Here is a 14213-nt window from a genome sequence, read left to right on the forward strand (position 1 = left end):
CTGAGGAAGAGAGTGTTTGAAGACCAGGCCTTCAAAACTGCCACCAAGCTCATGGTCTACAGAGTTGTAGTAATACCCATCCTCCTGTATGGCTCAGAGACAAGGACCATGAACAGTAAACACCTCAAATCGCTGGAGAAATACCACCAATGATGCCTCCACAAGATCCTACAAATCCCCTGGGAGGACAGACGCACCAACATTAGCGTCCTCGACCAGGCCAACATCCCCAGCATTGAAACACTGACCACACTTGAGACTCCCAAAGCAAGCGCTCTACTCGGAACTCCTTCACGGCAAACGAGCCAAAGGCGGGCAGGGGAATGTTACAGGGACACCTTCAAAGCCTCCATGATAAAGTGCGACATCCCCACTGACACCTGAGAGTCCCTGGCCAAAGACCACCCTAAGTGGAGGAAGTGCATCTGGGAGGGCGCTGAGCACCTCGAGTCTCATTGCCGAGAGCATGCAGAAATCAAGCGCAGGCAGCGGAAGGAGCGTGCGGCAAATCTGTCCCACCCACCCTTTCCCTCAACGACCATCTGTCCCACCTGTGACAGAGTCTGTGGTTATCGTATTGGACTGTTTAGCTACCTAAGGACTCATTTTAAAGAGTGGAAGCAAGTCTTTCACGATTCTGAGGGACTGCCTAAATGATGATGGGTGTATTTCCAGAATTTTCAATTGCTGTTTCACTTTTCTCTTTGCCTCCACCATGAATTTTTGTTCTGGTCTAATTAGAAATGGTCGGCTCTGCTCTGCAAAGAGTGTAATGGATACTTCCTCTGCTCAGCTTGATTTACAATCTCACTAGAAGTGCCAACCAAGAGGAACCTTCTTGAACCTATTTTCAATGTCGCTGCATGTTTTACACCAGACTAATGTGAAGACTTAAACAAAACCCGACGAAAGCAACCTTGATCAAAAGTAGCGGCCCATTTTAATATTCACCATTTAAGGTAGGAATGGTTACTTACCGACAGTCACTTCGATGTCAGTGTCCCTGGTGAAATATTCCAAGACAGGCTCAGAAACATAACCTGATCCAAGCAACAACACTCGGCCTTTTGCACCCATGTTCCTAATTTGAGCAGACTTCCTAAATACACCATTAAACATTTTAACGATACAATTCTAACAATTGTGCAACAAAAAAAATATTGTATGTAAATAGATCAATTTAATTAACTTTAAATTGCGCCAACACCTCCGACCTAGGAGGGAACATCCAAGGAGACGCAGAGCTTAAAGAGCAGTGAGCAGCCCAGCCCCTGCAGGGAGCAGCAGGAGCAGGTAAGACAGGGTGACTACAGTCGACGTCACAGGAAAGCAGGGAAGTGATTGGTTGGTGAGTTTTTCTCTTTTTTTTCTTGCTTTAAAATAAGGGCCTTACATTAGGGGTCAGGATTAATAACTAAAAACTAAATCTAATTCATTAAATACATTAGAGATGGCAGGACAGGCAATGTGGTTCTGCTGTTGTATGTGGGGGCTGGTTGACCCCATTGAGGTCCGGTTGACCCCATTGAGGTCCATCGCGACCACATCTGCAGCAAGTGTCTGCAGCTCGAGGAATTTCAGCTCCGTGTTGATGAGCTGGAATCCGAGCTGCAGACACTGCGACACATCAGGAAGGGGGAGAGTAACCAGGACGCCGCGATCCAGAAGCTAGTCACACCAATTAGAGTAATTAATTCAAATTCGATCCGTGGTCAGGGCCAGGAGGGTGTGATTGCGAGCGAGGCAGATATGGGGACCCAGGAGGTAATGATGGAGGAGCCTCAGCCCTTGATCTTGTCCAACAGGTTCGAGGCTCTTACTCCCTGTGTGGACGAGAGCAGGGACTGCAGGGAGGATGAGCAAACTGACCACAGCACCGTGGTACAGGAGGCCATTCAAGTGGAGTAAAAAGAAATGTTGTAATGGTAGGGAACAGTATACTTAAGGGAACAAATACTGTTCTCTGCAGCCAAGAGCGTGAGTCCCGAAGGCTGTGTTGCCTGCCCGTTGCCATGGTTAAGGACATCTCAGGCTGGAGGGGAACTTGGAGTGGGAGGGGGGAGATCCAATTGCCGTGTTCCACGTGAGTACCAACGACATAGATAGGACAAAGAAAGAGGTTCTGCGAATGGATTATGAGCAGCTGGGGGCCAAATTAAAAAGCAGAACCACAAAGGTAATAATCTCTGGATTGCTACCTGAGCCACAAGCAGATTTCCTTAGGGTAAATAAGATCAGAGTTAAACACATGGCTCAAAGACTGCTGTGGGAAAAATGGGTTTTGGTTCGTGGGACACTGGCACCAGTACTGGGGTAAGGGGGAGCTGTTCCGTTCAGATGAGCTCCACTAGGGTCCTGGTGAATCAAATAACGAGGGCTTTCAACTAATTAGTGGGGAGCAGGATTCAGGTGAGCAAAAATTTAAAAAGTCAAAGAATAAGGAGAAGGCAATAGAGCAGGGTAGCATTGTGGGAAATGAAAACCAGAGCATGCCAGGAAGGGACAGAATGTATAAACAAAGATGAATCAGAAAGTGGTGTCAAAGCAGGGGAAAAAAAAAGGTAAAAAAAAATCTAATTTAAAAGCTCTACATCTGAATGCACATTGCATTCGTAACAAAATAGATAAGTTGACGGTAGATACAAATGGGTATGATCTGATAGCCATTACAGATGTGGTTGCAAGGTGACCAGGACTGGGAATTATGGGGTATTTGACATTTCGGAAGGACAGACAGAAAGGAAAAGGAGGTGGGGTAGCACAGTTAATAAAGGAAAAAAGATCAGTGTGTTAGTGAAAAATGATATTGGCTCAGAAGATCAAGATGCTGAATCAGTTTGGGTGGAGATAAGAAATAATAAGGGGAAAATGTTGCTGGTGGGCATAGTCTATAGGCCCCCTAACAGTAACTACACTGTTGGACGGAGTATAAATCAAGAAACAATGGAGGCTTGTAATAAAGGAATGACAATAATCATGGGCGATTTTAATCTTCATATTGATTGGACAAAGCAAATTGGCCACGGTAGCCTTGAGGAAGAGCTCATAGAGTGTATCCAGGATAGTTTCCTTTAACAGCGCACGTTGCAGAACCAACTGGGGAGCAGGCCGAGATCTGATACTGTGCTATAAGACAGGATTAATAAAACATCTCGTAGTAAAGGATCCCCTAGGAATGAGTGATCATAACATGGCTGAATTTCAAATTCAGTTGGAGGGTGAGAAAGTTGGTTCTCAAACCAGGTTTCTAAGCTTACATAAAGGAGACTACAAAGGTATGAGGACAGAATTAGCTAAAGTGAACTGGGAAAATAGATTAAAGTACGGGACGGTTGATGAGCGAGCAGTGGCAGACATGAGATATATTTCATAACTCGCAACAAAAATATATCCCAATGGGAAGGAAAGAGTGTAAGAGAAGGGATAACCATCCATGGCTAAGGAAATAAGGGATGGTATCAAATTGAAAACAAGGGCATACAATGTGGCCAAGACTAGTGGGAGGCCAGAGGATTGGGAAACTTTTAAAAGCCAGCAAAGAACAATTTTTAAAAAATGATAAAGAGAGGGAAGATAGATTATGAGAGTAAACTAGCACGAAATATAAAAACAGATAGTAACAGTTTCTGCAGGTACATAAAAAGGAAGAGTGGCTAAAGTAAATGTTGGTCCCCTAGTGGATGAGACTGGGGAATTAATAATGGAGAAAGGGAAAAGGCAGAGACGTTGAACAAATATTTTGTATCGGTCTTCACGGCAGAAGATACTAAAAACATCCCAATAGTGGATAATCAAGGGGCTATAGGGAGGGAGGAACTTAATACAATCACTATCACTAATGTAGTAGTACTCGGTAAAATGATGGAACTAAAGATGGACAAGTCCCCTGGACCTGATGGCTTCCATCTTAGGGTCTTAAAAGTGGCTGCAGAGATAGTGGATGCATTGGTTGTAATCTACCAAAATTCCCTGGATTCTGGGGCGGTCCCAGCAGATTGGAAAACTGCAAATGTAATGCCCCTATTTAAAAAAGGAGGCAGACAAAAAGAAGAAAACTATAAATCAGTTAGCCTAACATCTGTCGTTGGGAAAATGCTGGAGTCCATTATTAAGGAAGCAGTAGCAGGACATTTGGAAAAGCATTCAATTAAGCAGAGTCAGCATGGTTTTATGAAAGGGAAATCATGATTGACAAATTTGCTGGAGTTCTTTGAGGACGTAATGAGCAGGGTGGTTAAAGGGGGGAAACAGTGGATGTGGTGTATTTGAATTTCCAGAAGGCATTCGATAAGGTGCCACATAAAAGGTTACTGCACAAGATAAAAGTTTATGGGGTTGGGGGTAATATATTAGCATGGATAGAGGATTGGCTAACTAACAGAAAACAGAAAGTCGGGATAAATGGGTAATTTTCAGGTTGTCAAACAGTGACTAGTGGAGTGCCGCAGGGATCGGTGCTGGGGCCTCAACTATTTACAATCTATATTAATGACTTGGATGAAGGGACCGAGTGTAATGTAGCCAAGTTTGCTGATGATACAAAGATGGGTGGGAAAGCAAATTGTGAGGAGGACACAACAAATTTGCCAAAACGATTATAGACAGGCTAAGTGAGTAAATTTGGCAGATGGAGTATAATGTGGGAAAATGTGAGGTTATCCATGTTGACAGAAAAAAAATAGAAAAGCGAATTATAATTTAAATGGAGAAAAATTGCAAAGTGCTGCAGTACAGAGGGACTTGGGGGTCCTTGTGCATGAAACACAAAAAGTTAGTATGCAGGTAAAAGCAAGTAATCAGGAAGGCAAATGGAATATTGGCCTTTATTGGGAAGAGAGTATAAAAGCAGAGAAGTCCTGCTACAACTGTACAGGGTATTGGTGAGGCCACACCTGGAGTACTGTGTACAGTTTTGGTCTCCGTATTTAAGGATGGATATAATTGCATTGGAGGCTGTTCGGCAAAGGTTCGCTAGGTTGATTCCGGAGATGAGGGGGTTGACTTATGAAGATAGGTTGAGCCTATACACAGTGGAGTTCAGAAGAATGAGGTGTGATTTTATAGAAACATAAGATAATGAGGGGGCTCGACAATGTGGATGCAGAGGATATTTCCACTAAAAGGGGAAACTAAAACTAGGGGACATAGGGCCCAAATTTCCCTAACCTCTTTTTCTGGCGCGTTCACTCGAGCTGTGCCGCTTTTGCCTACCTCCAAGCCCGCCGAAAAAAGACCTCCATATTTTGGCCGCTCCCCAGCCTTTTCTCCGTCGTAATGCAGCGTGGCCCAATGGATTGGGGTCGGAGCCAGGTCCCGGCGCTGAAAACAGTGCCGGGACCTCTGCACATGCGCGCTAGAGTCCCTAGCCCTGGCCGAATGGGTTCCCTCATCGGCGGTCCGCTGCATTCCCTAAGGTAGGACTTCTATTTTTTATTTGTTATTTACTGATTGATTTTGGTGCTTTAGGTGCAGGGTTCCTTCTCTTTTTATTTTTTATTTATTGATTGCTTATTACTTTGGTCTTGGTGCTTTAGGGGCAGGGTTCCTTCTATTTTATTTATTTGTTAATTAATTGCTTTTTACTTTTTATGCTTTGTTTGGTGCTTGATGGTGCTTTAAATGTAGTTACTTGCGCCGATTCCTTAACTGTCAGTAAGGTCTTTCTGTGCGGACAAAAGTGGACATATACGCTGCCCTAAGTTAGTTTAGCACAACTTTTTTCTGGCCAAATTTGTATAAATGGTGTAAGTGGCTGGAACGCCCCCTTTTGAAAAAAAAAAGTGACCGAACAAAAAATCTAACTAACTCACTTACACTGGCGCAAATTAAATGATCATATTTGCAACTAAAAAGATACACCAGAAAAATCAAGTTACACCAAAAAAAACGGTGCAACTCATGGGGAAATTTGAGCCCTATAGTCTCAGAATAAGAGGCCACTCATTTAAAACTGAGATGGGGAGGAATTTCTTCTCAGGGTTGTAAAATCTATGGAATTCTCTGCCCCAGCGAGCTGTGGAGTCTGGGTCATTGAATATATTTAAGGTGCAGATAGACAGATTTTTGAGCGATAAGGGAGTAAAGGGTTATGTGGAGCGGGCAGGGAAGTGGAGCTGAGTCCCTGATCAGATCAGCCAGGATCTTATTTTTGAACGATAGGAGAGTCGAGGGTTATGGGGAGCGGGCAGGAAATTGGAGTTGAGGCCAAGATCAGATCAGCCATGATCTTATTGAATGGCGGAACAGGCTCGAGGGGCCAAATGGTCTGCTCCTATTTCTTATGTTCTTAAAATTGCATTCATTCAAATTTTGATTCGAAAGTTAATTGAAACAATGCAGCACCAAACAAACTGCGTAAGATTACATAGGCATATTGCAGTTTAAGTTTCACTGTTAAAGTTTGCAGTTTCCAAAGCTGCTGTTCAGCAATTAATTATCCTATTAGTGAACCATACACTATTTTAGTTGGTACAACGAATTTACACTGAGACAGTACTACGCATTCAATAATAATAAAATAAACAGATCAAGAAACCTCCTACGGAAGAAGCAAGTCTCCTGCAATTCACACAAGACCATGCAAGATGTTAAGGTGGAATCAAGAGGCACTGTGCAAGGCATCACAAATCTGGTTAGCAAGGACAGTTAACAATTACAATACCATTACCAGCAAGCATGGTGCCTTGTGTTGATTAGTTGAATGTAACATTGGGCCAGAGCGACACAGGGTTTCTTGATCTTTCTTTAGAGTATGTTTTTCTTTACTGCTGCATTTGAAATGTGTCAAATTTTTAAATCGCATAATACTCCTGTGAAGCGCCTCGGGACGTTTCACTATGTTAAGTGTGCTATATAAACACAAGTTGTTGTTGTTGTTGTTGTGATGTCAATACATTTGGCGCGGCAGTCCCGATCTGCAAGGACCATCAGCAGGTCAGGGCCTTCAAAAGAGCATGGCGCTTCAAGGTACAGCACGTGCTGGAGAGCGATGGCTGTGAAGAGGGTGACTGGATTGGACATCACCAAAATCGAGGTCGCTGACTGGAGCATGGGCAGGTAAAGCAGGAGCAACGAGAGATCGTGGAGCGACGTGATCGGGGCCCAGGAGAGGTATGAGTTCGGGACCCAGCAGATGCAAGGGCCCTGGAGCAGCATAGAGCAGCCCACACTGCAATATGTGTGCGCACTAGGTCGGTGCAGCAGATCTGGTCAGTAGTCGTCTTGGTTAATCCTTGCCACTGGATCAAGACCGAGCTCTGTCAAGCCCACGTGGTGACTGGTGTGCAATGGCCACCACACGTTAAAAAAATCCACGCACAGGCATCTTCCACCCTTCAACATGTAGTTCGGGATCTGGAATATTAGGTCCTTCATTGAAACACCCGTGAACTCATCCCTTTTTGACATGGAAGCAATTCAACGATACAAGGGACCACCTATGATGATGATGATGATGATGGTGGTATCAAACAATGTGAGGGAAAATCCCGGGAAACATATTCCAGACTTTCAGATATGGGATCCCAACAGGTGAAGCTCTGGACTGGAAGTGCAAATTTGTAACATTACCTCCTAAACGCCTATGTTATTTCTAAAGATGTGCCCTAAAAGTGGCTTTACAAAACCTTACAGGCTGCTAACAAAGCTATCGAACAATGTATTCTTAAAGTGGTAATCAAATGTCTGGAAATGCGCAACAAGCAGTGAGGTTAAATGTTTTCAATGTGATCCTTCAACAGAGTTCTGATGACGGGTCGCTCCTGTAACATGAATCTAACTTGCTTGCTTCCGGACACTGCTCTGCATTTCCAGCATTTTTTATTCTTATTTCAGATTTTTTAGCACTTTCTATTCTTATTTTGCTTCTCTAGTATTAGGATGACAAGAATTAATCTTTCTTGTGTTTAGACAACACAGGTGTGCATCACACTAAACCGAAGACTTTAACCAAATCTATGTGTCTGATGCTGATGGTGTTGTGGTTGTGGACTTGAGGAATCTCTCTCACATTCCAATAATAACAAGCGGATATCCCAGAGCTGCCAAACCACATTCCCGAGGAGTTTAATCAGGCCCAGGCAATGTCACAGGGCAGAGCCCGCCGTGGAAGAAGAATGCTGAAAGCAGATTTTACCACATTATTTCACTTAAAAGGATCAATGGGGAGTATTTTCTGAGCAAAGTAGCACCCCACCCCCATTTCCCCCCTTAGTGACTTTTAAAACAAATTATAAAAATATAAATGGAGGGGGGAATTTCAACTTGGGCCCAAAGCAGGCAGGAAGTGGGCCAACCAGTTTCAGTCTCATTTCCATGAGAGGAGATGGTGCCAAACTTCATGCAAAATGCCAAACCAATCATGATCTGGCTGCAGTCACACTGCACATTGTGGGTCAGAAACAACTTCACAGCATAAAGTGGAGCTGTTCTGCTAAATAAAATATATGAGTGGTGTGAGCCTGCAGCTGTCCAGGACATTGTTTAGTTATACTTTCCTTTCAATCTTTGTGAAGAATCGCTGGGCGTGAAATTCATCTTGGGCGGGGATGTAAAACAGGCAGGATCGAACCTGCCACCAGTAACACTTCTCCCGGATGTCAACATGTCTTACGTTTTGAATTTGATTTATACTGCAGACCCTCAACATGCATATTTGATCGGTGAGGTTTTAAATGGACTGCACTGATCGCTTCCTTAGAACAGATAACATGCAATGCAAGCATCCTCAGATGAAGAAAGATTACAAAATAAATTATTACTGAATATCTGAAAACCAAATGATTGTAGTGTGAATAAATTTCGCATTCAGAGGATTTTCAAATGATCAGAATGTAAGCTGAACCCCGTGCTCAAGTTGGATTTGCAGTGTAACAATTAGATTGTCAAACTTACTGAGAGATAAATGTTGTACAGAATCAGTTGAGAGTTGAACAGGTTACATATGTTTATACTGAAAATTACAACCTGCATTTACCCGCCCCTCATTATGATCAAAATCCCATCCGACTTTCAACCTTTCCTCAGTGACCACTTGTTACGGAAACCACTGAACGAAAGTGACAGAGGGAGGGGGAGAAAGAAAATCAGTGAGCGCTCGAGAAGAGCAATGCACGATCCTGCAAGACTCACTGAGCCATGAAGAACAAGTAGGTCTGTACTAAGTGAGCTGATCTCAACTCGGGGCAGAGCCCGAGAAGTTACACATTGCCCAGATCTGCTGCCCCTCGTTGCTAACCCGTGACCCTTGCTAGAAGTGGGCATGTTGTGGATAGGATCAGGCTTTGATGCGATGATTCACCACAGCCAAATAACCTAGTGACACTCTGTGCCTAGGCATATGTGAAAACAATGGTCACCCACAGAGCCATACAGCACTGGCAACAAAAAAACAATGCAATTCTTTTCAAGCCGTTGGATTTATAATAATTCCTTGGCACCAAAACACCACAAAATTACCAGGTGCCACTCAGGAGCACAGTGCATCATTGTAAACACTTACATTTACACAGTGCTCATTATATACAGAGACAGGCATCTCAGAGCGCTTACCACAACACAAGAGGAGGTCAGCTGGGGCCAGAGTAGCTTACCTGTTCGCTCTTAGCTTCTGAATGTACTTGAACTTCGGAGTGAGTGAACCATTGGATGCGATTACAGCCTAGAAATAATTAAATTGAAACACAACCATGTGTTACACATGACAGGATCAGCGGCAGGCAGTAAAATACACAACAGTTGTCCAAAGCCAAAAATGGAACTGCCTTACGTTCCGGACAACGTGGGTGAAGCCGTCCTGCTTTTCAAAAGGTTGTGTAGCATCGGAGGCCAACTGTGGGGGGAGGAGAAATCACACACAATCCTTTTAGAAATATCAAAACATGGATTTTTTTAAAAACTCAGTCTACAAACAAGGGAGTCATTTTTTTCAGGTAACTAAAGCAATTATAAACACTAGCTCTATGTACATTAATCAGCAACAAAAACACAACCCACTTCTGTAAAGGTCAGCTCATATGATATCAAGTATCCATGTGTGAAACTTGATGTACAAGTTGCTCCCCTGTTTGCAGGCAGATTATCTGGAGAAATGTTGTCTGGCTGACAAAAAGCATTGAAGCTTCCCTCCAGAGTGAGTGAATGCTTAACCCTGCTGCAATCACAGACCAACAGAATCTTTCATACTTTAGGCAAACACAAAAGAATGACTGGTGTTTTTTTTTGAAATTCATAGCCAATCGTTCCAATTCTTTGTCAAATCACAAACGCCAGAGGTCACCTTGGGCCCATTCAAGGATCACTCTGCGCCAATGCTCTTAGCCAAAAGGCCTAGAGCCACTGCACCGTTCCTGGAAGTACTGCAATACCAGGTTCGTGCCATGGAGGTGGATGGGTCAGGTCCCCCACACACCTCCGTGGAGGTGGATGGGTCAAGCCACCCCAACCACCTCCTATTTCCAAAAAAGCAAGCATATACCTTCCTGATCCAGGGAGAACCACCTTGGGGTTATGGTGGTTACTCCCCTGTCAGGTCAGTTACGCATGATCTTAGCCAAAAGGCCGAGAAGCCACCCCACCCTGGTGCCAACTCATACAGTTACTACAGTGGGGATTACCACAGCTCGAAGGCCAGCCAATCGATTACCCCCCAGAAGCAACAGTCCCCATCACACATTAGAAGAGTTAAATTTAAATAAGCATCAGCCAATCACAAATGAGATGAAATTAGTTACCCCTTGTGCAAATCAACCCACTTTGCTGGTAGCAAACAGCAGGTATACTGGACTGTAAACCAAATTCAGATGCCTGCTCTGTGTCAGTGAAGTGTATAAGAGGATCGAAGCTTTTTGTGATGCAGCGATTAAATGTGTTGCTTGCTTGAAGGATGATGCATGGTAAAAAAAAAATACAAGCCCGGATAAAGACATTAATATACTGCCCAAAAAAGTGCGTCACAAAATGGTACATTGCGGACACTCATCTATCCAGGTCACTTAAGGCTCTATATTACAGTCCACTGCCAATCAAAGAGGTTGGTTGGCCTCTTTTGGTCTAAATTCTTTCACCAAAACACTAAGGGCTATAAATTCGATAGTGTATCACCCGTCGTCCGAGCCACGTGTGCACAATTCTGATGTGGGCTGCACCGGACACCATTTTGGTACGGGGGTTAGCGTTGGGAGCCATCAGTATGTAATGGAGGCAGAACGTGACGTCAATCAGCCTGCAACACAGATTTGATGCCAGTGCTGCCAGTCAATGGTGGAATGGTCATTTAAGCCTGCACCTATCCATCTGATCCTCCAAAGCAGAGGGTGCTGGCCTGCCCGAGTGTGCCCGATAGGGGGGGGGGGGGAGATGGACTTTGTCTCCTGCCTCTGCCTCCGGTCCATGTGGCCCGGTTTTCGACCATTATAACAATTCATCACCCTCCTTCTATCCTGACCCCCTTGTTCCCTTTCTGGGGGTCCCTGTACTGTTGTTACAGGTTCGCTGTCGGGGACAGAAATGGCTGGCGTGCCTGAACAGCACTTCTAATGATTTCTGGTCCACCGTGTTGTGTTCATACACTATTTGTTTGTTACACGGCACTAAACGGGCATTAGGACCTTGTGGGAGCTAATCACTCACTGCTGTAAACAAGCTAGTTAATGCTGGCTTGGAGATACGATTTTGGATTGTATAAAAGCACAGTTAAGTTAAGTTACTTTTCTCCTGGCTCAGTTTGTCAGTTGTTATTTACACATACACAACATAATTTGGCGACGAGAATGATTCAAATTAACCTCCCCCCTCCCCCGCCTTTCCTCTCCACACCCTCCAATTCCGTGGCTGAGATGGATAAAAAGTTTTTCTACGTATATCACGGCGAATGGGTTAGACGGCGACAATGTAACACCAGCTCGCCGTTGTACAATACTTATCCACTGCCTCGGCATCGAAGGCCAACGCAACTTTGGCCAAATCGAAGACACGGGAGTCCTACAACAAAACGGTAAGCACCCTATAGAACTATTTTGGGCCAAAGAAAAGTATCGTGATGGAGATACCAATTTCGTAAAAGGGGCCAATCAAACAGTACATCATTTCATTAACTGAACTGGCCGCCAAGTGTAGCTTTGGAGCACAGAGGAAATGATCAGGGATCAAATTATTGAGAAAACAACGATCCCTCGCATTAGGGAACGCTTGCTAATGGAGGATGATAAATTGACATTAGACAAAGCAACTAATTTGGCTATCCAAATCGAATCAGCGCTTTCCGATTCAAAAGCGATCAGATCCCCTGCTCCCCTGTGCAGCAGACTGCAGCTACAGCCCAGGTGCACGGCGTTCGCCCAAAGTGGAAATCACGGTAGAGACCCGGGGCTAGTAATAAGCCACCCACTATGGATCGCGGGCTGAACTTCCACTGCTTTAACTGTGGAGACAAATCACACTCAACAAAGCGTCCTAACTGCCCTGCACATGGGAAGAAATGCTCTGCATGTGGTAAAATGAACCATTTTGCTAGTGTTTGTCGCTCATCGCAGCATATTCCACATGTGGACAACCCCGATCGTGATAAACTCAGTATGGTTTACACTGTTAGAGATTTCGCACCTCGGTTCGGGCAAATTCAAGGACTGTGAGGTAAACATTGATGGCATGCCCATTTGCTTCCTCATTGACCTTGGAGCCAAAATCTCCATATTGAGCGAGGCTGTGTACAAAACCCACTTCACACACTGTCAACTCCAGTCCACAACTTCTATCCTACAGTGTATTCTGACTCCAAAATTGAGGTACTTGGGATCATATCTGTCCCGATATATTACAAAGCCATAACATCGGAGAACTTTTCCTTTTATGTCGTGAAGGGATGAAGCCTCATGGGTGTTGACCTTTTTGACAAGCTTGAGTTCAAAGTTTATGACCCAACTAGCACATCTGTGCAACAGTGGACTTTGACAAGCAATATCCCTCAATTTTCACAGGAGCGACTCCTCATCCTGGATCTCGAACTTAGTCATTGCTTAGCGTAAAAATGGGGAGATCCACCTATGCATCGACGTGAATAGGTCAACAAGGCCATCATTCCCGACAAGTACCCTCTTCCTACCATCGACGAACTGTCTTCAGAATTCCACGGCTCAACAATTTTTACGAAACACGACATGCGCCGCAGTTACCTGCAAATACCACTAAGCGGAGGACAGCAAACCGCTCACGGCATTCACGATGCATGATGGTCTGTATCAGTATCGACGCATGCCCTACGCACTATCTTCTGCACCAAATGCATTTCAGAAGATTATTACTACTATGTTAGCAGGCATAGAGGGAGCCCTCAATCTGCTTGACTATATCATCATCCATGGATGGACAATGGAAGAACATGACCAGCGACTTCATGCAGTTATGGCTCGACTTTCTACACATAACATTACACTTAATGCCGATAAGTGTACATTTGCTGCTGGAGAAATAACATTTCTGGGCTACAGAATCACAGCAGTAGTGCTTGACAACATTGACGCGATCCAGCGAATGCAGGAGGCTACTAACATCAAAGAACTTTCACCATTCCTCGGCATTTGCAACTTCTATCTGAAGTTCATCACGTACTACGCGCACATTGCCGAACCACTTTGCAAGTTGGTGCGCAAGGACATCCTTTGGGAATGGATAGATTCCCAGGCACAGATATTCACACGCTTAGTGAAAATCACATGCCCTCCTATCCTCGCGCACTCTGATCCGAATGCCATTACGTATGTCACCACGGATGCATCAGGCACCACCATGGGTGCTGTGCTCTCGCAATGGATCGACAGCCTGGAATGCCCAGTCGCCTTCACCTCTCGCACGCTTTCGTCTGCAGAACATAAATACTCTACAGGAGAACGCAAAGCACTCGCTTGCATCTATGCATGTGAACGCTGGCACTTCTACCTCTATGGCAGGAAATTTATCCTCCGTACGGATCTCCAAGCGCTAACTACGCTACTTGCTACAACTGGATCTGGACACACACCACTACGAATCAGCCAATAGTCAGATCGCCTTCATCAGTATAACTTTGATGTACAGTACATCGCTGGCAGTCGCAACCACGTAGCTGACATGCTCAGCCGCTCGACACCTGTTTCGGACTCTGGTGCTGATTTGTTCACAGATGACGACACATGTCACGTCGATCATCACTCAGTCCATCAGAAACTTTGTCTCCTGCG

At 44.6% G+C, this 14213-nt stretch overlaps 1 protein-coding gene and 1 pseudogene across 4 annotated transcripts in view; both read right to left on the reverse strand.

Annotated features, from left to right (window-relative positions):
* Positions 1-14213, reverse strand: part of aass (aminoadipate-semialdehyde synthase) — a 108235-nt gene that overhangs the window by 43120 nt on the left and 50902 nt on the right. For all 4 annotated transcript variants that reach the window (XM_070900577.1, XM_070900574.1, XM_070900576.1 and 1 more), the window contains 3 exons: positions 9767-9829; positions 9591-9658; positions 978-1099 (listed from right to left, as the gene is read on the reverse strand). In XM_070900577.1, the coding sequence (XP_070756678.1) occupies positions 978-1099; positions 9591-9658; positions 9767-9829 (253 nt within the window). The remainder of the gene's footprint in view (positions 1-977; positions 1100-9590; positions 9659-9766; positions 9830-14213) is intronic.
* LOC139226042 (U2 spliceosomal RNA) lies at positions 10331-10569 on the reverse strand (annotated as a pseudogene).

The sequence above is a fragment of the Pristiophorus japonicus genome, chromosome 15 (genome assembly GCF_044704955.1).
Source record: "Pristiophorus japonicus isolate sPriJap1 chromosome 15, sPriJap1.hap1, whole genome shotgun sequence".
In the NCBI taxonomy this organism is placed as follows: Eukaryota; Metazoa; Chordata; class Chondrichthyes; family Pristiophoridae; genus Pristiophorus; species Pristiophorus japonicus.